This window comes from Aotus nancymaae, unplaced genomic scaffold, assembly GCF_030222135.1.
Source record: "Aotus nancymaae isolate 86718 unplaced genomic scaffold, 86718_ANA_hifiasm-v0.15.2.pri h1tg000007l, whole genome shotgun sequence".
In the NCBI taxonomy this organism is placed as follows: domain Eukaryota; kingdom Metazoa; phylum Chordata; class Mammalia; order Primates; family Aotidae; genus Aotus; species Aotus nancymaae.
The window spans coordinates 14,826,985-14,854,160 of NW_026988418.1; the positions used below are offsets into that span (position 1 = coordinate 14,826,985).

Here is a 27,176-nt window from a genome sequence, read left to right on the forward strand (position 1 = left end):
GACAGAGATTCAAATAATGACATATAGATTTATAATTAGGAAAAAAAATAAACCCCTTTTCCAACTAGTCAATAAAATAATAATGCGATTTCTCTATATTTGGATTTTATGCCTTTATTCTCAAAAAATTCTGCCTGACCATTGATAAGTTCACTTATCCAACTCATAAAAGTACAATGGAAGAAACAGACCTAAAGAAACACCCACATACCCATATATTTCAAATGGTTCATACATTTTCATTGATGATATGATCTTAGGTGGATTGCTCAGTGATATTAAATAAATTCACAACGTTGTGTAACCTTCACCAATTGGTCCCCAATTTACAATGGTTCAACTTAACAATTTTTTAACATTGATAGGACAAAAGCAATAAGCATTCAGTAGAAACCATACTTCAAGTACCCATACAACCACTGTTTTTCACCTTCAGTATTAAATAAATTACATGAGATGTTCAATATTTTATTATAAAACAGACTTTATGTTAGATGATTTTGCCCAACTGTAGGCTAACGTAAGTGTTCTAAGCACGTTTAGGGTAGGCTAGACTAAGCTATGATGTTTGGTAAGTTGGGCATATTGAAAGCATTTTTGACACATGATATTTTCAACTTACTATGAGTTTATCAGGATGCAACCTTACCGTACGTTGAGAAGCATCTGTATTTGTTTCCAGATTTTTTCCAATCTTTGTACTCATTATACAAAGGCTCCTCATTCCTCTCACCCCCAATCACCTGGTAAACACATTTCTATTACTGCCTTTCTGAATTTGCCTGTTTTGAATACCTTATAGCTACGGTTTGAATGTTTGTGTCCCCACAAAATTCATGTTGAAACTTAATCTCCAATGCAATAGTATTAAGAGGTGGGGCCATTGAGGGGTGATAAAGTCCTAAGGGCTCCTCCCTTGTGACTGCCATTCAGGTACTCATAAGAGAGTCCTCACAGCACAGCACTTGCCTTTTTTTTGCCCTTTCTTCTCTTCTGCCATGTGAGGACACAACATTTATCCCTTTTCCGCCTTTCTACCATATGAGGATACAGAAAGAAGCATCATCTTGGAAGCAGAAAGCAGTCCGTCTCAGACACTGAATCTGCTAGCACCTTGATCCTAGACTTCCTGGCCTCCAAAACTCGAAGAAACAAATTTCTGTTCTTTATAAATTGCCCAGTTTTGGGTATTTGTTATAGCAGCACAAACAGACAAAGATGCATATAAAAAGAAACATAATATTTGGCCCTTTGTGGCCAGGGACATCATTTCAAGGTGTCTTCAAGGATTTTTCATGTTGTAGCATGTATCATAATTTTAATCTTTTTCCATTGTATGCATGCACCACATATTTTAAAAATTCATTCAGCTCTTGATGAACACTTGGGTTATTTCTACCTTTTGACTCTGATGAATAATGCTGCTATAAACATTGTATACAAGTATGTGTTTGGGTCCCTGTTTTCAATTCTTTTGAGTAGACAGCTGGGAGTGGAATTGCTGAACCATTTATTTTGAATTTTTTTCAGGAACTGGCATGCTGTTTTCCATCAGCTCATTTTACATTCCTACCAGTCAGCCACATCGATTCCAGTATCTCCAAATTCATTCTTTTTGATAAAAGCCACCCTAATGGGTACAAAATGGCTTCTCATTGTGACTATAATTTGCATTTCCCTAATGACTAATGATGCTGAAAATTTTCCCATGAGCTTACTGGCAATCAGAGAAATGTCTATTCAAGTCCTTTTCTCATTTTTTTTTTTTACTTTTTTATTATGGTAAAATACACATAAAATTGTACATTTTCAAGTACACAATTCAGTGGCACTAAGTATATTCACATTGTTGTGCAACTATTTCCACTATCCATTTCCACAACTTTTTCATCATCCCAAACTGGAAATCTGTACATGTTAAACACTAACTCCCCTTCAACCCCTCCTCTTCCATCCCTGCTTACCAATTATTCTACTTTCTGTCTGTATGAATTTGACTATTCTAAGTACCACATATACATGGAGTCATACAATATTCGTCTTTCTGCATTTGGCTTATTTCATTTACGATAAACTCTTCAAGATTTTTCCTTGTGGTAGTCTGTATCAGAATTTCATCCCTTCTTAACAGTCAAAAATATTTTGTTGCATGTATATACCACATTTTGTTTACCCATTCATCTGTCAATGGCTACTTGGGTTATTTCTACCTTATGGCTACTGTGAATAATGCTGCTGCTATAAACACTGGTATACAAATCTGTTCAAGTCACTGCTTTCAATTCTTTTGGATATATACTCAGACATGAAATTGCTAGATTATATGGTGATTATGCAGTAATTCTAACGTTTAAAATTTTGAGGAATTGCCATACTGTTTTCCACAGTGGCTGCACTATTTTACAATCTTATTAGCACTACATTTCTCCACATTCTCATCAATAGTTGCTAGTTACTGGTTTGATCATAGCCATCCCTAATGGGTATGAAGTGGTATTTCATTGTGGTTGGTTTGGTTTATTTTGAAAAAGGATCTTGCTCTGTCACTCAACACTAGAGAGCAGTGACATGATCACAGCTCACTGCAGCCTTGACCTCCCAAGCTCAAGCAATCCTCCCGCCTCAGCCTCCCAAGTAGCTGCTACTAAAGATGTACACTACCACACCAGCTAATTAAAAAAAAAAAAAAATTGCAGGCCGGATGCAGTGGCTCACGCCTATAATCCCAGCACTTTGGGAGGCCAAGGTGGGTGGATCACAAGGTCAGGAGTTCAAGACCAGCCTGACTAACATGCTGAAACCCTGTCTCTACTAAAAATACATAAATTAGCTGGACATGGTGGCATGCACCTGCAATCCCAGCTACTCAGGAGGCTAAGGCAGGAGAATCGCTTGAACCTAGAAGGCAGAGGTTGCAGTGAGCCAAGATTGCGCCACTGCACTCCAGCCTGGGTGACAGAGTGAGATTCCATCTCAAAAAAAAATTGTGTAGACCAGACATGGTGGTTCACACCTGTAATCCCAGCACTATGGGAGGCTGAGGCGGGTGAATCACTTGAGGTCAGGAGTTTGAGACCAGCCTGGCTAACATGATGAAACCCCATCTCTACTAAAAATACAAAAAAATTAGCAGGGTATGGTGATGGGCACATGTAATTCCAGCTACTGGGGAGGCTAAGGCAGGAGAATCATTTGAATCCAGGAGAGAGGTTGCAGTGAGTTGAGATCATGCCACCGCATTCCAGTCTGGGCAACAGAGCAAAATTCCATCTCAGGAAAAAAAGAAAAAAAATTTTTTTTTTTTTAATAGAGATGAGGTCTCATGTTGCCCAGATTGATCTCAAAGCCCCAGGCTCAAGTGCTTGGCCTCTCAAAGTGCTGGGATTATGGTCATGAGCCACCTCCTCCTGGCATCATTATGTTTTTTATCACATTTCCCCAATGATGTTGAGCATCTTTTCATGTGAGTAGCCATGTATCTTTTTGGAGACATGTCTACTCATGTCCTTTGCCCATTTAAAATTAGTTTGTCTTTTCATTGAGTTGCAAGAGTTCTTTATACATTCTAGACACAAGCCCCCATCAGATATATGATTTATAAATATTTTCTCCCATTCTCCCATATGGGTTGTCGTTCCACTCTCAATAGTATCTTTTGATGCACAGAGCTCTTTAATTTTGATGAAGTCTAATGTATCTATTTTTTATTGTTTTTGGTGTCATATCCAAGAAACCATTGCCAAATTCAATGTCGTGAAGCTTTCCTCCTATATTTTCTTTTAAGAGTATCATGGTTTTATCTCTTACATTTAGGTCATCGATCCTTTTCAGTTAAGGATTCAACTTCATTCTTTTACATGTGGATATCAGTTTTTCCAACACCATTTTTTGAAAACACTGTCCTTACCCTATTGTGTGTTCTTGGCACTCCTGCTGAAAATCGTTTCGTCAGATACACAAGGATTTATTTCTGAAGTCTCTATTCCATTCTGTTGGCCTACATGTCTGTCCTTTGCCAGTACTACACTGTTTTGATTACTGTAGCTTGATATTAAGGTTTGAAATCACAAAGAGTGGGTCTTCCAACTTTGTTCTTCCTTTTCAAGATTAGTTATTTGAGGTCCCTTCAAATTCCATATGAATTCTAGAATGAGTTTTATTTCTGCAGAAAGTGTCACTCAGATTTTGATAGAGACTGCACTGAATCTGTAGACTGCTTTGTCTTTGCCTACAATATTGTTACCTTAACAGTATTAAATCTTCTAATCCATGAACATGTGATATCTTTCCATTTATTTATGTCTAATTTATTCCAGCAATGTTTTGTAGTATTCAGAGTACAACTCTTTTGTCTCCTTAGTTAAATTTATAGAGAAAGTATTTTACTTTTTGATGTTATTGAAAATGGGATTTTTTTATTGATTTTCTTTTTAAATTGTTCATTCTAGTGTATGGAAATGATTTTGCGTGCTTATCTTGTATCCTGCAACTTTGCTCAATTTATTAGCTCTAACAATTTTTGAGTATGAATCTTTTAGAGTTTCCTACATATTAAAAAAATCATGTCAAAAAAATATAGAAGTTCCTCAAAAAATAAAAAGTAGACCTACCATATGATCTGGCAATCTCACTTGTATGTATTTATACAAAAGAATGGACAACTGGTTCTCAAAGAGATATCTGTACTCCCATATTCATCATTAGTCACAATAGCCAAGAGCCAGAAACAAAGTAAATGCCTATCAGCCAATGAATGGATTTTTTTTAATGTAGTACATACATACAATGGAATATTATCCAGCCATTAAAAAAAAAAAAAAAAGGAAATTGTGCCATACTCTACAACATGGAGATGGTACTCTAAGTGAAATGAGCCAATTATAAAAGGACAAATACTGTGTGATTTCACCTATATGAGATATCTGAATTAGCCAAACTCATAGAAGCAGAAAGTAGAACAGTGGTTGTGTGCAGGGGGAAAAGGGGAATGGGAAGTTGCTGTTCAAGGGACATAGAGTTTCAGTCATGTAAGATGAAAAAGTTCTAGAGATTTGCTGTATAATATTGTGCTTATGGTTAACAATAGTGTACACTTATAAGTTCTTTAAATATAAATTTCATGTTATTTACTACAATAAATAAAATATTCAAATCACATCATCTACAGAGATAATTTTGGTTCGTTCTACTTTTGATGCTTTTTCTTTCTCTTGACTGATTGCTCTGTCTAGAACTTCCAGTACTATGTTGAATAGACGTGGTGAAAGCAGGCATCCCTGTCTTTCTCCTGATCTTAGGGGGAAGGCTGTCAGTCTTTCTTCACTGAATATGATGCTAGCTGTGGGTTTTTCAAATGTAGCTTTTATCATGTTGAGAAATTTCTCTTTCATTGCTAGTTCATTATTTTCATCATGAAACGGTGCTAAATTTTGTCAAATGCTTTTTCTGCAGCTGAGATAATCATGTGATTTTAATCCCTCATTTTATTAATGCAGTGTGTTACACTGAATGATTTTCATATGATGAGCATGTGTTTCATTTCATTGTCTTTTCCTGGAAATAAATCCAAAAGCCAGGGAATAAAAAAACATATTTTTTCAGCCAAACAACAGAATTTTTGGCAGGGAAATCCTTGGCTTACCTATACTGTAATGTGAAAAGATGTGTTGTTTTATTTTAGTCCCTAGAGAGTAGTTAAATAATAGCAGTGTATATCACCTTCAGCTACACACATTCCACTAATTTGTCATTTAGCCAACTTAGCAAACTCTTTTAAAATGCAAATGTTGTTGAAAGTAGCCTACTGATTTGGAGACCTGCAGAAAATTAACGTATACTAGAAATTATTATTGTTTAATCTCTATCTAGAAAGTACTAAGAATAAGAATTCCTACTATGGAATTGTAGGAAGGGATAATTTTGGAGCGTGGGTACAGAGATAATACTCATCCACTCTGAATTTCAAGTATTTGGTATAATTATCAGACCAGTTTCCATTTCTAGTTGAAAATAAACACAGTAACTGGTTAAAACACATACAGGAAAATTAGACTTGTTAAGGTGCCGCTGAAGCAAAGGAGCCAGGAAGTTAAGAATATTTAGAATCATCTACTTGCTTAAAGCTTCTAGCTCAGGGCCTATTGGAATATCATGCAAATATGGCTTATATAATATGGTCTATGTGATTCAGCAGAAGACTCAATGTATTAACATACTAACTATCAGTCATTTATCAAACAACTGCTGGCACTCTGACATAGAGCAAATGGGACAAACTTTTTGTCTGAGGTGGGGGGGACCATTTGAGCTCAATAGGCAGAGATTGCAGTGAGACTACCACTGCACTCCAGCCTGGACAACAGAACAAAACTCCATCTCAAAGAAAACAAAAAGAGACAGAGAGAAATTATAATAGCTAAACACAAAATCGTATTTGATGTACTAAGCTGAGTGCCAAAGTATTCAAATAAAGCGTATTACCAGGCAGAAACAAAGTACAGAAAGAAATATACTGAGGAAATATAAAGTCAAGAAAACCTTATTTATTTGTTCTTTCACTAATCACTCATTTAAACATCTGTTGTGCAGATATACCTAGAAACTGGGAATACTAAAATATGTAAGAAATCACGGTCCCTGATACTGGGAACTCAGACTCTAGTGGGAAAAACAGGTAATAAAAATCCATTCTGGTTAAGTGTAAAAAATAGGGAGCAAACAAGGTTGCTATGGCACCCAGGGTAGCTAAGGGAGTCAGAAGACTTGATATAAGCCATGTCTGAATTATTTCATAAAAAATTAATATAGAAAAAGCTAGAGAAGCCTGGGCTTACAAGTCACACCTAAACCAAATCTTAAAGGAACAACTCAAGCAACCACGAAAAGCACTCCTATCTCAATGCCCCTCAAGTTTGCTATTCATTTTACCAGAAACATCTCCACAGACATTCCTATGGCTCACTTCTTCATTTATTCAGTTTCTGATCAAATAAGACTCCTCAGAGGGCCCTTTCTGACCACCCTATCTAAAGCAGTACCTTATGTCCCTTCCCTTACCCTACTTTATTGCTCCTTATCACTCACTACCTGATATACTTATCTATTTGTTTCTGCTGCTCTCCCTCCCTAGAAATATAAATCCATGGAGCCAGTGACTTTGTCTTGTTCATATGTATTCACAGTACAGAGACCAGTGCTTCACAGATAGAAGATAGCTGGTATATGTAGAATGAAGGAGGCAAAAGAGAGAACGAGAAATTCGGGTACAGCAAAAATCATGTACAGAAGAAAGCTGTGAGAAATGGGCCATGGCTGGGTGTTCTTGACCAATAATAATTGTAATAGCAAATGTTTTTATTTATTAAGAACTTGCTGTGGGCTAGGCATTATTCTCAGCACTTTACTTGTATCATCTCATTTAATCTTTACAATTCTATAAAGTAGGCATTTTACATATAAAGAATTTGAAATACAAAGAGATTATTACACATGATCTTAGCCAAATGGCCAAGAAGTGATATACAGAGAAATTACTAAGTGACTTCCCGAAATTTACACAACTAGTAAATGGTAGAATTAAAATTCTAAGCCAGCTGGGTGCAGTGGCTCATGCCTGTAATCTCAGCACTTTGGGCAACTGAGGTAGGTGGATCACCCGAGGTCAGGAGTTCAATACCAGCCTGGCCAACAAGGTGAAGCTGCATTTCTACTAAAACACAAACAGCCAGGTGTGGCGGCAGGTGCCTATAATCCCTGCTACTTGGGAGGCTGAGGCAGGAGAATCACTGAAACCAGGAGGTGGAGGTTGCAGTGAGCTGAGATCGTACCACTGCACTCCAGCCTGGACAACTAAAGCAAAACTCCAACTTAAAGAAAAAAAAAAAAAAGAAGAATCCTAAGCCATGCTACAATGCCAGAACCTATTCTTTTAATCACTGCCCAAAAGAATAGAAAATTGACAATCTTGGCCAGGCACAGTGGCTCACGCCTGTAATACTACCACTTTGGAAGGCTGAGGCAGGAGGATCACCTGGGGGCAGGAGTTCAAGACCAGCCTGGCCAACATGGTGAAACCCCATCTCTACTAAAAATACAAAAATTAGCCAGGTGTGGTGGCAGGCACCTGTAATCCCAGCTACTTGGGAGGCTGAGGCAGGATAATTACTTGAACCCAGGAGACGGAGGTTACAGTCAGCCAATATCACGTTACTGCACTGCAGCTTGGGCAACAAGAGTGAAACCAGGTCAAAAAAAGAAAGAAAATTGACAATCTCTCTGAGCTGTTTCCTCATATATTAAAAAACACAACAGAAAGAAAAAATGTACTATAAGTAATCTTTATGAAAATTACATGTTCTATAAATGTAAAACCCTGTATGTGTTACTCATTAGTAGTATTAGTTTTGGGGTTTTTGTTGTTGTTGTTGTCTGAGACGAGTCTTGCTCTGTCGCCCAAGCTGGAGTACAGTGGCACAATCTCAGTTCATTACAACCTCCGCTCCCTGGGTTCAAGCAATTCTGCTGCCTCAGCCTCCCGAGTAGCTGGGATTACAGGCATCTACCACCACACCCAGCTAATTTTTGTGTTTTTAGTAGAGATAGTGTTTCGCCACATTGGCCAGGCTGGTCTCAAACTCGTGACCTCAGGTGATCTGCCCTCCTCATCCTCCCAAAGGCATGAGTGGCTGCACCCAGCCGCATTGTTAGTTTTAAGACAAACTACATTTACCATGCAAAATGCTAAGTGAACTTTCCACCTTGTTTCTGGTTCTTTCCAGAGTTGCAGGGAAGGGTCTAATAATCTACATTTCAAACAAGTTTTCAGGTGCTGATGGTATAAGGACCACTCTCAAGAACCTCTCTAAAGCAACATAATTAAAATGTGAATTAAAAAACCCCCTCAGGCCAAGTAAGGTGGCTCACGCCTGTAATCCCAGAACTTTGGGAGGCCAAGGATGGAAGAATCACTTGCACTTAGGAGTTTGAGACCCCCATCTTTACAAAAAGCAAACAAATTAGCCAGATGCGGTGGTGCACACCTGTTGCCCCAGTTACTTGGGAGACTGAGGCAGAATTACTTCAGCACAGGAGGTCAAGGCTGCAGTGAGCCACAATCACACCACTAAATTCCAGCTGAACAACAGAGACCTTGTCTCAAACAAACAAACATAAATAAATAATAAAATTTAGAAACTCCTTCTTCCTCACTACAGGTAAGGAAGCATTAGTATAGTGGTAAATAAAAATAAATACTTTAAAAAAAAAAAAAAACCTTTCAAATAAGACTAAGTTTTATTTCATGGCTGAACAAGGCACGTTTGAGGTACTGATTATACACATGTATGCTTTCCCTCAAAGCATATGTATGTACAAGAAAAGGATGTCCACTCTTGCCACTTCTAATCATTATTATACTGGAGGTTCTAGCCAGGGAAATCAGACAAGAACAAGGAATAAACAGCATCTAGAATGGGGGAGGGAGTAAACCTGTGTTTGTGGATGACATGTTCTTAAATAAAGAAAATCCTAAGGAATAAATATGTTCAGATGGTTACGGGATACAAAATCAGTATAAAAATTAACTTGCTGGGCGCAGTGGCTCACGTCTGTAATCCCAGCACTTTGGGAGGCCGAGGTGGGTGGATCACGAGGTCAAGAGATTGAAACCATCCTGGTCAACATGGTGAAACCCCGTCTCTACTAAAAATACAAAAATTAGCTGGGCAAGGTGGCGCATGCCTGTAATCCCAGCTACTCAGGAGGCTGAGGCAGGAGAATTGCCTGAACCCAGGAGGTGGAGGTTGCGGTGAGCAGAGATCGCGCCATTGCACTCCAGCCTGGGTAACAAGAGCGAAACTCCGTCTCAAAAAAAAAAAAATTAACTTTGTTTTTATACACTTCCAATGAACAATCTGAAAATGAAATTAAGAAATCAATTCCAGGCCCTGCAGTGGCTCTTGCCTGTAATCACAGCACTTTGGAAGGCTGAGGAAGGTGGATCACCTGAGGTCAGAAGTTTGAGAAAAGCGTGGCCAACATGGCGAAACCCTGCCTATATTAAAAACACAAAAATGAGCTGGGTGGGGGGAGCGGGGAGCACCTGTAATTCCAACTACTTGGGAGGCTGAGGCAGGAGAATTGCTTGAACCTGGGAGGCAGAGGTTGCAGAGAGCCAAGATTATGCCACTGAACTCCAGCCAGGGTGACAGAGTGAGACTGTCTCAAAAAAAAAAAGGAAGAAACCAATTCCATTCACAATAGCATCAAATAGTTTTATTAACAATTTATTTGCTATACCTTTAACAAAATAAGTACAAGACTTATTATGCTCTAAAAACTATAAAACACTGAACGAAATTAAAAAAAATAAACTGGAAAAACATCCCACGTTCACAAATCAGAAGACCTTGTTAAGATAATACTCCCCAAACTAATCTATAGATTCAATGTAATTTATATGACAATTTCAACTGACTGTTTTGTAGAAACTGGCAAGCTGATTCTAAAATTCATAGAATTGCAAGGAATCTGGAATACCCAAAACAATCTTGAATGAAAAAAAGCAAAGTAGGCCAGGCACGGTGGCTCACGCCTGTAATGCCAGCACTTTGGGAGGCTGAGGTAGGCAGATCACCTAAGGCCGGGAGTTCAAGACCAGCCTGGCCAACATGGTGAAACCCCGTCTGTACTTAAAATACAAAAATTAGCTGGGCATGGTTGTGGGCCCCTGTAATCCCAGCTACTCAGGAAGCTGAGGCAGGAGAATCGCTTGAACCCAGGAGGCAGAGGTTGCAATGAGCCGAGATCACACCACTGCACTCCAGCCTGGGCAACAGAAGCTAAACTCCATCTCAACAAAAAATAAAAATAAAAAAGCAAAGTTAGAGGACTAACACATCCCAATTTCAAAATGTATTTCAAAACAACAATACTCAAGACAGTGTTGTACTGCACAGGACATATAGATCAGTGGAATGGAATTAAGAGTCAGAATTAAATCTATGGTCAAACTGATTATTGACAAGACTGCCAAGATCATTTAATGTGGAAAGAATAGTCTTTTCAACAAATGGTGCTGGAATACCACACCACAAGCATAAGATATTCGCTAGCAAAAAAATTAAGTTGAACCCTTACTTCACACCATATATAAAAATTAATTCAAAATAGATCAAAGACCTAGCTATAACAGCTAAAACTATAAAACTCTTAAAAGAAAACAGAGGGATAAATCTCCATGACCTTAGATTTGCCAAAAGACTCAGCTATGGCACCAAAAGCACAAGCAACAAAAGAAAAATATACATAAAGTGGACTTTATCAAAATTATAAACTTCAGGCCAGGCAAGGTGGCCTATGCCTGTAATCCCAGCCCTTTGGGAGGCCAAAAAGAGCACGCTGCCCAGGAGTTCAAGACTAGCCTGGGCAACATGGTAAAACCCTTTCTCTACAAAAACTACAAAAAAATTAGCTGGGCAAGGTGGTGTGCGCTTGTAGTGCCAGCTACTGGGGAGGTTGAGGTGGGAGGATCACTTGAGCCCTGGAGGTCAAGGTTGCAGTGAGGTGTGATCATACCACTGCACTCCAGCCTGGGCAACAGAGCAAGACCCTGTCTTAAAACAAAAAAAAATTAAATTAAAAACTTCAAAGTACTTCAAAGAACACCATCAAGAAAGTAAAAAGATAATCCATGGTATGGGAGAAAATAATTGCAAACCATGTATCTAATGAGGACTTCTATCTAGAACACATAAAGAATTCTCACAATTCAATAATAAAAAGACAACTCAATTTTAAAACAGGCAAAGAAAATAAATAGACATTCTCCAAAAAAGACATACAAATGGCTAATAAGCACATAAAAAGATGCTTGACATCATTAATCATCAGAGAAATGAAAATCGAAAACACAATGAGATACTGCTTCACCCCCACTAGGGTGGCCAAAATAAAAAAGTCAGCTTATAACAATTACGGAGAAGATGTAGAGAAACTCTCATCCCCGTACACTGCTGGTACAAATATAAACGGTGCAGCTGCTTTAAAAACAGTCAGCAGCGGGGAGTGGTGGCTCACACCTGTAATTCCAGTGCTTTGGGAGGCTGAAGCGGGTGAATCACTTGAGGCCAAGAGTTTGAGACCAGCCTGGACAACATGGTGAAACCTGGTCTCTGCTAAATATACAAAAATTAGCCAGGTGTCATGGTGCATACCTGTAGTCCAAGCTACTCAAGAAGCTGAGATAGGAGAATCACTTGAACCCAGGAGGCAAAGGTTGTAGTGAGCTGAGATTGCGCCACTCTACTCCAGCCTGGGTGAGAGAGTGACACTCTGTCTCAAAAAAATAAAAAGCAATTCCTCAAATGATTAAACATAAAGTTTCCATATGACCAGGTATGTGCCCAGGAGAAGTGAAAACATATATTCACACAAAACCTTGTACATGAATGCTTATAACAGCATTATTCATAACAGCCAAAAGGTAGAAATAACCCAAATATCCATCAATGAATAAATAAACAATATGTGGTATAACCGTACAATGGAATATTTTTCAACCATAAAAAGAAATGAATTACTGATGCCTGCTCCAATGTAGATAAACCACAAAAAGTGATAGAAGGCAGTCATAAGAGTATATGTATTATATTATTCCATTCATACAAAGTCCAGAATAGGAAACTCTATAGAGACAGAAAGTAGATTAACAGTTGCTTAGGCTGGGGGAAGCACGCAATACAGGAGGGTGATAGCTGAGGGGTACAAGTTTCTTTCTGATATGATAAAATTGTTCTAAAATTGACTGAAGCTATGTTTGCATGTATCTATGAATAGACTAAAAACCACTGAATTGTACACTTCACAGGGTAAGTTGTATGGTGTATGAATTACATTTCAATTAAGCTGTTAAAAAGTAAAAAATTTAGAAAAGAACAATGGAGCAGAAAGCTGAAAAAAAAGTCTCTTAAGAAGTAAACAATGTTTAAATATTTAATTATTTATTTATTTGAGATGAGGTCTTCTTATTTATGTATTTATTTGAGATGGAATTCTGTTGCTCTGTTACCCAGCCTGGAGTGCAATGGCACAATCTCAGCTCACTACAACCTCCACCTACCAGGTTTAAGAGATTCTCCTGCCTTGGCCTCTCAAATAGCTGGGATTACAGTTGTCTGCCACCACAACTGGCTAATTTTTGTATTTTTAGTAGAGGTGGGGTTTCACCATGTTTGCCAGGCTAGTCTTGAACTCCTGAGCTCAGGTGATCCTCCCGCCAGAGCCTTCCAAAGTGCTGGGATTACAGGCGCAAGCCACCACAACTGGCCAACGATGTTTAAATATTTTATACATTAAGTACTTCCACATATTTGGACATAAAAAGTATTTTAAAGCTAGGACTAGAAATCAACTCAGTAAATTTACAATTTGCAGAATTACACTTTCCTATCTACCTAGCCTCATAATGAAAGAAGAACTATTAAGCAATATCTTAAAAATATTCCATTTTTGAATATTTTAAATATGTAAATATTTGTCGAACAAATAGTAAGTGTTCACATCATTATACACTTACTTTAAACACAAATTGCAAAGTTTTCTTTATGAGGGTTTTTTTGGTGAGGTTTATAGTGAAATAAGTCTTGTCCACTTTAATCTATGAAAACTGGTACTCTTAAAATTCCTGTGCTAAGGAATAAATTAGTCATAAAAAGCTCTCAGGGTATAAAGCAGAAAATGTGCCAAGCAGAGAAACAAACCAGGACATTTCAAGCAAGTATGGCTCAAAGTAGAGTCAATAGAGTTAAGTTTTCAAGCTATTCTGAAGTGCCAGATGGTCTGGAATCCACCCCCAGATCTTACAAGGCCCTGCATTAAAGTGTGCCAGAAAAAAAAAAAAGAAGAAAAAAACATAGAACAGAATGTAGAGAACAAACTAAGAATGAAAGAAACACAGACTGCAGAGAAGGGTAAAAATTGTATATACAAACTGAAATATTTCAATCTTCTTCAAGCTCACAACTTTTAACGCCAATTTCCTATGCTAAGTGAACTTTGACAAACTATAAATGGCCTTTACAACCAAATTAAATAGGCTCACTTTAATCCCTTCAGAATAGCATTTTTCAGATTATTGCTTGAGTTAACCTTTGCTGCTGTCTGATTTATCATTCAAGATCTTAAAATACAAACTAAAACTTCACTTAAGTTTAATTTCAAAACTCAAATGTATACAGAGAAAAATAATTCAATTACATAGTAAGTACCACATATAACTCTATAGAAAAAAATTTATCAAATGATAGAGCAAAGGTTATTTGAAACAGCATTAATTATAGTGGACATATATAAAATTTCTGTACATGTAAGGGCTTAAACTATAAAGCACACAATCAATTTATATGTTCCAAAGACATTAAAAAGATGCTTATGAAGACCACATAGGAAAACACTTTAAGAAAACAGAATAGGCCAGTCACAGTGGCTCACATCTGTAATCCCAGTACTTTGGGAGGCTGAGGCAAGCAGATCGCGAGGTCAGGAGTTCAAGTCCAGTCTGGCCAACTTGGTGAAAACCCATCTCTACTAAAAATACAAAAATTAGCCGGGCATGGTGGCGGGTGCCTGTAAACTCAGCTACTTGGGAGGCTGAGGCAGGAGAATTGCTTGAACCCTGAAGGCGGAGGTTGCAGTGAGCCAAGATCACGCCACTGTACTCCAGCCTGGGTGACAGAGGAAGACTCCATCTCAGAAAAAAATAAAAAATGTTACATACACATATATATGTATGTATATAAGAGAGATAATAACTACATTTAAAAAAAAAAAAACAAGAAAAATGTAAAAGACTAAAATTTAAAGAACGGTATGGATGGTGATCTATCTTCTAGCTATTTTTCAGTATGCATGTTCTAAGTTTTCTTTAGTGAGTGAAGAATACTGGAAATGAAAAAACATTTAGGCCACGCACGGTGGCTCACGCCTGTAATCCCAACACTTCGGGAGGCTGAGGCGGACAGATCACGAGGTCGGGAGATCGAGACCATCCTGGTCAACATGGTGAAACCCCGTCTCTACTAAAAATACAAAAATTAGCTGGGCATGGTGGCACGCATCTATAGTCCCAGCTACTCAGGAGGCTGAGGCAAGAGAATCACTTGAACCCAGAAGGCAGAGGTTGCAGTGAGCCAAGATCGCACCACTGCACTCCAGCCTGGCGACAGAGTGAGACTCCATCACAAAAAAGAAAGATAAAAAGAAAAACATTTAAACAAATAACTTATATAAATTCTGCAGGTATTAATAATAATAAAAGCAATTCTATTTACCAAATGTCTCCTACATCCCAATAATATGTATACATCATACATAGGCAAATGAAAGAGTTTAAGTAATTTGCCATGACGACTCAGAGATGTTACAAATGGCAGAGCTACAATTCAATCCAGGTTTGTCTTGTACTATATCCAGTGTTCTTCTCACTATGTAAAACTTCTCTCAGTGTCCCTGGGATGAGAATCTTGATACTCTGTTAAAATAAATATACAAAATATTTTACATACTGTGTTGGAGTAGACCATAGATCTTTTAAAGTCTACCCGTGAATCTCCTTTTACATACTGTTTTGGAGTAGATCACAGATCTTTTGAAGTCTATCCTTGAATCCCCCTCCTAATGCCCTATGGCCAATGTTAAAAATTTTTGCTTTATTACAAAGAAAAGATAAAACAGGAAATCTCATAAGAAAACAGATATTAGATCCCCCAATATGGACCCTATGTACCAAAACACAATTTAACTTGAATCAAATGTTCCTATATATTTATGTCATCCTTTTAGGTACAATTTAAATATCCTCTACAGTAACAACCCTGGATCCTATAAAACCATTAAATAATTAAAATCACCAAAAGTTCCATCATAATCACAGGATTCTCCCGTGGCAGCCCCTTGCCTTACTTCTATCATCCTTCGTCACAGTACTTGTCACACAAGAAAGTCAGTGTTTATCTCCCTAAAAAACCAAAATCTACTTCAGAGAAAATGTCATGGTCTTATTCTCCTGTATGTCCAAGGCCTACTAAAGTAGTGACACACAGGAGGCATCTAGTAAATGTTTTCTGAAACACAGGATCAACCACCAATACTGAAAGCACCTTTAATGCATATGATTTCATATTTTTAATATATGCATAATGCTATATCTATGTTGTACCTACTGAACAAAAGATGGAATTATCAATAATCCTTAGTATAAATGATCCATCAAAATTATAATTAAGTGCAACATTTCATACAAATTAACAGCTCATATAACTAAAATCTATCATTTGACCTAAGACATTCTGACTTCAGAACTCAAGATCGCTCTCATTATTTTATGCTAGTTCTCAAATATGTTCATCTGGAGCATCAGAAATCATTACAGCTATTGGTTCCAGGTTTTGCTGAATGAAACTGTTTTTTAGGAAGTCTCTGATACATTTTATCTTTAGCAATAAAATACTGTAGAAACTCTAATTCTAAATAACCATGTCTGAGAGAATATTAGCTTAAAAGTAAATATTGATACGATGTACACTAACCTGGAGAAGCTTAGATTTTCATGAGCAATAAATCTGGAGGGTGCAAAATGAAAAACTACCTTCTACCATGTCTACAAAAACTCGCACTGTAACTTGGTACGACAATCACTTTCTAGAGATGTGGTGTATGCAATGACAAGTTGATTTTCACATAAGAAGATGTGGTAGCCTAGAACATATGTTCAGCTATAACCAAGGAATGGTATCATAATTAGTCAGTTTGGTCAGAGCCATTTTGCCCTTAAAAATGCAGACTCATTCAATTAATATCTGAGTTGTTTAGACTACTGGGTTACAATCTGCCGCTACCACTTAGCAGCAGTTTGGCCTTGAATAAATTACTTCACCTCTGTGTCCCAGTTTTTTGTTTTGTTTTGTTTTTATAAAACAGGGATATAAAGATTACCAAGTTGTAAATACTGAAAGGTTCATCAGGTTGTAAAGATTATTGAAAACAGCACATGACATGTAGTGTGCTCAATAAGTATTATTGTTATCCCACTATTGACCTCCCCCACAGATACAATACACTCACACACCACACTGAATAATTTCTTTTACATAACAACAGAGGAATTAAGATCACATGAATGTTCATTTTCATCTCAAAATTTGACTGAAATATCATCAATGCTATTTACAGGAAGCAGCATAGCAAATGTACTTGGAGAACAGATATGCCCAGGTTCAAATTTCAACTCTGCCACTTAAAATACAACTTTGAGCAAGTAATACAGAAGATTAATACCTACTTGTAGAAAGGCTATGAAAGTTAAGTGAAATAATGTATGTAGATCATCTAAAAATACTTAGTATTTATTAGGAGTTCTAGAAGCATCAGTCCTCTTCCTTCTCCACAGTGGCATAAGAATGTTTTCCTTCCAGGATCTCTGCATTAATACTTAGCTCACTAGATAGAACTCTTACACAACTAAAATAAGACCACACTAAGTTTCCAAACCACAGTGGAGCTGGGGAAGGGGGAGATCACACTAAGAAAGGCAGAGAAATCACACTTAAAACAAATTTCACAATTTCAGGTTGTCTTCTCATTTTAGTTTTTTATGCTCAATACTTATACACAAGGAGTCAATCACGGCTCATGGCAGGCTTAGGAATAAAAATATGAAGATAAACTCTTTCCCCTGTCCCCACCCCTAGAAAGTGTATCTTATATGTCCTAATGGATCACAAAAATATATATCTAGGCCGGGCACTGTGGTTCACACTTACAATCCCAGAATCTGGGAGGCCGAGGAGGGCGGATCATCTGAGGTCAGGAGTTTGAGACCAGTCTGGCCAACATGGTAAAACCCCAACTCTACTAAAAATACAAAAATTAGCTGGGTATGGTGGCGGGTGCCTATAATCCCAGCTACTTGGGGGGCTGAGGTAGGACACTCATTTGAACCCAGTAGGCAGAAGTTGCAGTAAGCCAAGATCGTGCCACTGCACTCCAGCCTGAGTGACAGAGCCAGACTCTGCCTCAAATAATAATAATAAATAAGTATATATCTAAATCAGTGATTTGGCCAGGTGCAGTGGTTCATGCCTTTAATCCCAACACTTTGGAAGGCTGAGGAAGGAAGATAACTTAAGGTCAGAAGATGGAGACCAGCCTGGCAAACATAGTAAAATCCATCTCTACTAAAAATACAAAAAAAAATTAGCCAGGGATGGTGATGCATACCTGTAAGCTCAGCTACTAGGGAGGCTGAAGCATGAGAATTGCCTGAACCCAGGGGCAGAGGTTACAGTGAGCCAAGATCACGCCACTGCACTCCAGCCTGGGTGACAGAGCAAGACTCTCTCTCAAAAAAAAACTAAAACTTTAAAATAAAAATAAATAAATAAGCTAGCGATTCTCCACCAGAGACAATTTAATCCTCCAGGAAATATTTAGCAGTGTCTGGAGATATTTCTGATTGTTGCAACTGGTGAAGGTGTTATTGACGTCTAATGGATAAGGATGCTGCAAAACACTCTACAATGCACAGAACGGCCTCCCACAAGAAATTCTCCAGTCCCAAATCTCAAAGTGCCAAGGTTGAGAAACCATGATCCAAAAAATTATAAAGTACTGTAATATACAAGTCTTCCTCCAAAAAAATATGTTTCGTTTTGTTTTGTTTTGAGACAGAGTCTCACTGTCACCAGGGCTGGATTGCAGTGGTGCAATCTCAGCTCACTGTAACCTCCACCTCAGCCTCCCAAATAGCTGAGATTACAGGCACCTGCCACTATGCCCAGCTAATTTTTTGTATTTTTAGTAGAGACAGGGTTTCATCATATTGGCCAGGCTAGTCTCGAACTCCTGACCTCGTGATATACCTGCCTTGGCCTCCCAAAGTGTGGGGATTACAGGCATGAGCCACCATGCCCAGCCCAAAAAATAGTTCTTATCCTAGCATTTTTGGTCAAGTTTGTATTCTTATTGCACATACAATAAGGAATAAGCAGTTTGATTATTTCAGATGAAAAACTCCTGGTACTATTAAATTCCCATTGTAATAACCCCCAGTTTAAAGGGGGGAGGAAGTGAAGCTTACTTTTCTTTGTATATTTTTACCACATAAAAACAAGTTTTAAAAAGATTGCAACTTTTATTTTTTAATTGCACCTCTAATTCATTTGAAAGCATTATTTATATCACAAAAGTGAGTTTCTTCTACTTCACTTCTATCTTACTTTTGCACAAAATATTCAGAAAGTTCACATTTATGTGACAGGAAAGCACAGTATATGAGGCAGGGTATAATGCCAGCTTTTAACAAATTAGGCAACTACAGGAATGGCTAAGAAAAGAATATTTACTAAAAGCCACATATATGGTATGCCCTTTTTATTCACCAGTTCATTTTGTAATCACAACATGCTCGAGAGGTCTCAATAATATCCAAGAAGTCTCAGTAGTTTATTTCTAATATGCAAATGAGTACACTTAAGAGGTTAAGTAATTTGCTCAAGATCAGAACTACTCAGGGGCAGAACAGGTGTGCTCTTGTAGTTATATTATTCTGCCTCTGCTCCTGAAGTTTAACAATCTAGATTTTGCAGAAGCTCTAAGAGAAAAGACTGATAAATTAAACATACAAAGCAAATATTTGTACAAAATCAAAAATGCCAAAAACAAAAGAAATTTCAGAGAAAAAAAATTTTGCAAAGAAGGGCAAATTTCCTAAATATACGAAGAGTTCTTACAAATCAGTGAGAAAGAAGACAAACAGCCCATTAAGAGAACAGGTAAAAAACTGAACAGGCAGTTTACAAAAAAGGAACTACAAATGGTTTCAAAGAAAAAAAAAATAAGTTCAACCTTACCATAAAGAAATGACAAACCAAAAGAATGAAATTGTTTGAAATCTTTCTGATCAATGTACTGACAATAATATACTATGTTGATCAAGCTGTGGAGGAAATGACACTCAAACGTGTGCTGCTACAGTGTTTCTGGAGATAGGGTCTTAGCTCTGTCACCTAGGCTGGAGTGCAGTGGTATAATCGTAACTCACTGTAACTTTGAATGCCTGCTAGGACTACAGGTGCGTACCACCATGTCCAGTTAACTTTTCTTTTTTTGTCCCAGATGGGTCTCACTGTGTAACTCAGGCTGGTCTTACCTCTTAGCGTCAATCAATCCTTCCACCTCAGCCTCCCAAAGCACCAAAATTATAGGTGTGAGCCACTATGCCTACCCCAAATTAGCAATATCTATGCAAATTAAAAGTATCCTTTGGCCCAATAATTATACCTACTAGAAATTAATCCATATGCTCACACATGTGGTTAAAAACACATAAAAGAGTATCTACTGCAGCACAGTTGTTAGTAACAAAAGATCAGAAACAAAATAAATGTCCAGCAACAGGTGGCTAGTAAAATAAATAACAGTAAGTTCACATACAGGAATACCCTGAGGTTTGGAAAATAATGAGGGGGATCTACAAGTGATGATATAGAGCAATCTCCTAGATAAATTAAGCTAAAAATAATATAATGATAACAAACTGTGAAACAATAGACAGCTTACACGAAAGAAAATATATACATATACACTATATGTATATATTTATTTGCATATACACAGACTATTACTGGAAATACACACAAGAAACTGGCAAGAATGGCTGCCTCTGGGAAAGCAAATGAGGGCCTAAAGCAGAAAGGGGACTTCACTAGCATTATTTGAATTTTTTTAAACATGAATTTATATTGGCTTTTTAATTTACTAACTATAAAACCTATGTCCCAAATTCTGAGCCTCAGTATCCTCCAATTTGAAATGACAATAATAATAGCCTAGTTCATAGGTTATGCTTTGTAAATTATAAAGCAGCACACAAAATTATAAATCAGTCCTCTAACTGAACTGTCCAAATCAATTAAAATAATTATTATCATTCCTCTGACCAATTTCTCTAAACTCAAAGATGAGAATATTTAAGAGGAAAACTAAGTGTAGACACAATCTTAGAACACAAAGCTTTACTTTACACAGTTATTGTGTATGCAATTTAAATGAGTAAATTTTCAAAATGCCATACAGAAACACTAAATTAGTTGATTACAGAAGGAATATATTCTCACTGTTGAAAACAAGGTAGATAAAAACTACAACCATGTTATTATAAAATTTTAGTTTTTTTCTTCCAGTCCTTTTTCTACAAATGCTTAACTGGGTTAGATCATTTGTCTAAATAAAAAATGTTCACTTTACTATAATACAGCATTCAAATTACAAGATTCCTCAGATTATTAAAAATTCCTAATAAATATAATTTGTAATGAAGGTATATCTTGTTGGGGGGTTCAACTGCTTTAAAAATGAAACTCTAGCATGCGAGTTTGCCTAATGAACTCTGCCTGGAATACCTTCTCATTTATTATTTCTACCAATTCTCCAAGTAACAAGATCTTTCTCAGGCCATTTTCTTGGTTTTGGTTTCCAGAGTTCCAATTTTTTCTTTTAACTTTCATTTTAGGTTCAAGGGTACATATGAAGGTTTGTTACATGGGTAAACTTGTGTCACAGGTATTAAGCCCATAACCAATAGTTACCTTTTCTGCTCCCAATTTTATTAAACCCCAAACCCACAAAACAAGTGTATAAAGTGCTTTTAATAATTCCCTGAAGAACAAGTAAAATATCTGAGATTAAGCCTTTAAAAATCACACAATTAGAGATTGCAGAGATTCTAAATTATGATTCGTTGCTAATGATGCTCAATCTTTTTCTACTACACATTAGTCTGTTACTGGCATTCTGTCTGCAAACAGAGTGAAAACAAAGGAATGCACTCTTAGATTATTCCTGAGAGATCCACTGTTAGATGAACCCAACTGTTTCTAATTAATTTTAACTATGAGGACCCCTCCCAAGTGCCGAACATTTCAAGCCATCTTTGAGAATGATTAGATATCTCTCTCAAGGAAGAACAGATTTCCTGAGTATACTGAGCCATAATTATAGGCAAAAAAGAAAAACATCATTAACGTGCCTTTCCCATTGTAGGAACTCAAATATCTGTCATGTTGAGAACAGTATCACTTTTCTGCTTCTGAGAATATGTTGTAATTTTCAAACTAACCTGTATTTACTGTCATAATTGTTAAACCACACTACCAAGATGATATGTTTATTAGCACACAGTATACTTGTTTAAAAAATGAAACTGAAAATAAACACTACACACTGTGAAATTATGGGAGATGTTTTCCTTTAATATCCAAGTTTTCTGTAATACAGTTATGTCACTCTTGTATTTTTATATCATTTATATATTAGGATTTTTAAAATAAAGTCCCTACTTAAGGGCTTTTTTATTACAAAAAAAAAAAAAAAAAAAGAATCTGACAACATAGTGAGACCCTTGTCTCTACAAAAAAAATTTTTTAATTGGCTGGGCATGGCGATGCATGTCTGTAGTCCCAGCTACTCAGGAGGCTGAAACAGGAGGATCCCTTGAGCCCAGAGGTTGAAGCTTCAGTGAGCCTGATCATGCCACTGTACTCCAGCCTGAGTGACAGTGTGATCCTATCTCAAAAAAACAAAAACAAACAAAAAAAAAAACCTTGCTAAACCAAAGCAAGAAAACTTCAGTATAAAGCTGAATTGCTAAAAGACTATTTTAAATATTCAAGTCATATCTCAGTAAAATAAAATCTTTACCCCAATAGTACTGTGAACACACAATTGTATCATCAAGATACTATCAAAGGCATTAGAGATTCAAGGCAAAAACCATGGCTTATATCCTCAAGAAGCTTACTGCTTAAGACAATGGCATAAATGGAAAAAAATAAAATAAAAAATACAAGGGAGTGTTGGATATGCCAAGCGTATAGTACATAGAGAAGTACAGTGAAACAGACAGCTTTTGAAGTCCTACAGACCTCGGTTCAAATCTTAGATCCACCACTTACCAGCTTGCTTACTAGCTTCTCTAATTTGTAAAATATATCATTAATTTTTTTTTTTTTTTTTTTTTTTTTTAGAGATAGGGGTTTCACTATGTTGGTCAGGCTGGTCTCGAATTCCCGACCTCAGGTGATTCGCCTGCCTCAGCCTTACAAAGTGCTGGGATTACAGGCGTGAGCCACCATGCCTGGCCTAGATTCTAAGTGTAGTGAAATTCCTGGCATACAGTAATACCCAAAGGGAAGTTAACAGTATTATTGTTATTATTAGGGATACGGGCATTAGGAGGGGAAACTGACTATTGTAAAAGTTTTTTTCAAGTATTACATGTTTTTTTTCTAATCTACCACCATAAGCAAAAGTCAAGATCTTTCTCACTCAGGTTTTACTTCTCATTGACAAAAAGTAAACAGAACATCTAGTAAAGACAACTAAATTAGAAAACATTAAGGTTGCAAAGCACTAAAGTACCCAGAGAAAATCCACTAGGTCTACAAATCATAGAACACTGTCTATAAAACAGGATGTTAATAGTTGGAAAGGTCCTTAGATCTGCTAATTCTAGTAGAAATAAGTTAAAGGTTTTGTCTCCAAGTTCAAAGAATTGTTAACTATTTTTGTTCATGAGTATATTAATTCCTAGCACATAGTGAATGCTCAGCAAATATTTGTTGAGTTAATTTTAAAGTTAAGAAAACTGAGGCCTGGGTATTTAAACCAAACCCATACAGTTAGCTGTTGCCAAAGCAGAACTGGAAATAATATTTTGGTACTCTAGTATTCTATCATCTCTAGAAGCTACAGTATAATAATTTAGATAATTTCTTTTGGTTGCTGGGGAGCTGAAGGGTTGGTTGGCAAGCTTGGAAAAAGGAAGGTAGGCATAATCTACATTTTTCTTTTCTTCTTTCTTTCTTTCTTTTTTTTTTTTTTTTCAGACAGAGTCTCGCTCTGTCACCCAGGCTGTAGTGCAGTGGTGCAATACTGGCTCACTGCATCCTCCACCTCCCAGGTTCAAGCAGTTCTCTGCCTCAGCCTCCCAAGTAGCTGGGATTACAGGCGCCCGCCACCAAGCCTGGCAAATTTTTGTATTTTTAGTAGAGACAGGGTTTCACCATCTTGGCCAGGCTGGTCTTGAACTCCTGACCTCGTGATCCACCCACCTTGGCCTTCCAAAGTGCTGGGGATTACAGGCGTGACCCACCGCGCCCGGCCACTAAAATATTTTTCACATTTTTTTCCCCAAACTCTGTTTTGCTTAATTGGTAAAGGCAAGAAATTATAAACAAGATAATCCCAGTACAGTGTCTAGCACATTATAGGTACTTTAAAAATATTTGCTAAATGAAAACCATCATATGAACAGAGGCAGAAACTAACTTCAGCATGTTCAATCTCCATAACTGTCAAAGAATCCTTTAGAGCTTTCAGTCATTCCTCTAACAGTTATTAATTGCTTTCTTCCAGATAGGTACTATGGAAGAAAGATGGATTAAAAGATGTCCCTGGCCTGAATGATCTCTCACTTGAGTATGCCTCTGCCTAAACATGTGTGCTGGGAGGATGAGAGGGATGGGGAAAACAGAGGATGACAAACGGATCAATAATGACTCTGAAACCAGGCTGCATTGTTATCTTAGTGAATTGGGCTCAAGCAGTTTTAAAAAATTAAAATTAAATTTAAAAATCACAAATCTGCAAGGTTTTGAAATAAGGAGGCATGTTAGGGTATACCAGCAACTGGAAATATTTTCTTCCTGTGCCTTCACAATCCCTCTTACTACCTCTTCATGTTTTAAAATCAGAATATTCTGAATTTACTTATTTATCAATAAAAATTGACCACCAATGTATATTCTCTCATATGTGAGGCACTGAAGGATAATAGCTACTACTGATTCAGTACTTACTGTGTACACATTAATACCTATATAACCCAAGAACATATGTAAATTTTTTAAATGACCATAAAACTGACAGAGGCTGAAGCAATTCTCCAGAGATGAATGATAGTAAATAGAAGCTAAAAACATGGTATTACCCAGGGAGATAATAAAGTATGCACACAACTGAGAAGCAATTTTACGCAAGTCTTCAAGAGCACAAAATCTTCAAGAAGGGAAAACTCCTGCCAGAACTGGCCAACAGAGCCAGAAAACAACAGCCCACCAACAGGGATCTTGTTTAATGCAACTAACTAGACTCACAGAAAGTGAATACCTAAAAAAGTCAGTGCTGTCGTTGCTCAAATTTGAGTTTTGGGAAGACCCTTCCAAAGATACATAACCAAGACTAAACCACCACATTCCATGTTAAAGGGTTCTTCCCTGCTGTTATCTGCTTGTCAGAACAGGACAAACACCACTACCAAATAAACTGGGAAACAGACTTCCCTTACGACACTTAAAATTCCTGCAAACACGATTAGTTATTTTACATGAAGAATGTACGTGACTCCCGGTTTCTGAGAAGACATTTTTCTCTATCTCTCTATCCTATAGTGCTAGGCAAGGCACCCCGAAGCCTCTTGATCTTAAACACAGAAAACTCTAGTGCCCAAATGTTTGCCCTATCCCAGCGCTAAAGCCTTAGAAGCACCGACGAATCTAGGCCAAGGAGAGTACAAGATGGCAGGGAGATACCACAAGGCAGGCAAGAAGGACCGGGTGGCCCCCCGATCGGGAAGCACGCGCCACCAGCTCTGCAGAGAACCGTCTGAGAAGGAGACGTGGAGGGAGTTTGGGTCAGAGGAGCAGGAAGGGACTGGCAGGTGTCTGTCACCTTATCATCCCGGACACCATGTTTACATTGTAATTGGCTTCTTTGCAGAGAGGGAGGGACCAGGTTCCCAGTGTGAGTAATGTTTAGAGGTTTTCTGAGAAGCACGAGGACTGGACTCTGACAGGAAGCAACGAGGCAAGAGGGAAGCTCGAGGACAAGTTTTGCTGAGGATTCCTTCAAGACAAGTGCTCCCCGGGCGGCCGTTCCTGACACCAAGACTGCCGGAGCCACCACAACCGTTAAGGGCATCCACCTGCACAGCGATCAGGCGGGCGCCTCTTGAGGGGAAGTGCAAGTGGAAGCAGACGTGGGTGGGAAAAGGCTGCATAGAGGGTCTGACCCAGAAGGAAACCTGATCAGGAGCGGGAGAAGCTGAACTAAGGAAGGAGCTGGCCGAGGGGGTAGTTGGGTAGGATGAGACTTCTTTGGAGGCGAGGCTAATAACTACATTAAACTGCTGGGAAGGAAGGGCTTTCGTGAGACTCCGGGAGAAAGGCAGGTCTGGAGAGGAAAGACTGACTTGGGGGGCCTGCGCGTCCAGCTCTGGAAGGCAACTCCAACTGCGGGCGGCGCGCTGCCGGCCCAGCGAGCAAGCCTCGTGCGGCCCGGGGATGCAGCTGGCCCGAGCGAGCTCAAACAGACTTCACCTGGGGTGCCTGTGGCCCGGAGGGAGAAAACTTCCTGGGTGAGTGAAAGCTGCCCCGCGCGAACCGGCCCGGCACCGGCGGAGCAGAGCCGGGTCACAGTCAGCTCGGTAGCAGAGCAAAGGGCAGCCAGAGTGGGCGAGGGAGACCGCGGGGGGCGGGGCAGGGGGCGCCCGACGACCCGGGGCGAGGTCGCGGCGGCCCCGACGGGGCTCCAGCTCGGGAGGGCGCCCTCCCGCAGTCGCACCCGCTCTCGCTCACACACGCTGGTCGCCAGGCCCGCGAGCCGAGAAGCTGCCTGGGTCGGCTAAGCTGAGGGCGGTGGGGGAGGGGGTACCGGCCGGCCAAGCCCGGCGGACAGGCGGGCGGCGTTACCTGTGTCAGAGAGAGCTGGGCCGCCGCAGCCATGGTGTTTCCATCATGCAAGGGAGGGGAAGGAAGGACGGGCAGACGAGAGCTCGGGGCGGGGAGGAGAGGAGGCGGGGGGGAGCGGCTGTAGGCGAGGCCCGGGCGGGCGGGAGGGCGTCTCCCCTAACTTCCACAACTTCCCTCCTCACGCCCGCCCCGCCCCGGCCGGCCCCTCCCGGCCCCGCCCACCTGCCGGCCCGCCTGCCCGCCCGCCGGAGCAGGCCGCGGCGCCGCCCAAACCCTGGCGCCGGAATTAAGAGCCGCCGGACCAGAGCCTGCCCCCGGGTCCGCCTGGGAAAACCCGGCGTGGACATACAAGTAAAGCGGACGGGCTGCGGAGGC

At 38.9% G+C, this 27,176-nt stretch overlaps 1 protein-coding gene across 4 annotated transcripts in view; it reads right to left on the reverse strand.

Moving 5' to 3' along the window:
- EPS15 (epidermal growth factor receptor pathway substrate 15) overlaps nt 1–26,855 on the reverse strand; it is a 170,839-nt gene extending 143,984 nt beyond the window's left edge. For 3 of the 4 annotated variants that reach the window (XM_064372337.1, XM_064372340.1, XM_064372339.1), the window contains exon 1: nt 15,327–15,383. In XM_064372337.1, the coding sequence (XP_064228407.1) occupies nt 15,327–15,368 (42 nt within the window). In that variant the 5' untranslated portion in view covers nt 15,369–15,383. Of the gene's footprint in view, nt 1–15,326; nt 15,384–26,801 lie in introns of those variants that run through there. The other variant, XM_064372338.1, reaches the window with a different exon arrangement.
- Nucleotides 26,856–27,176: the final 321 nt, after the last annotated feature.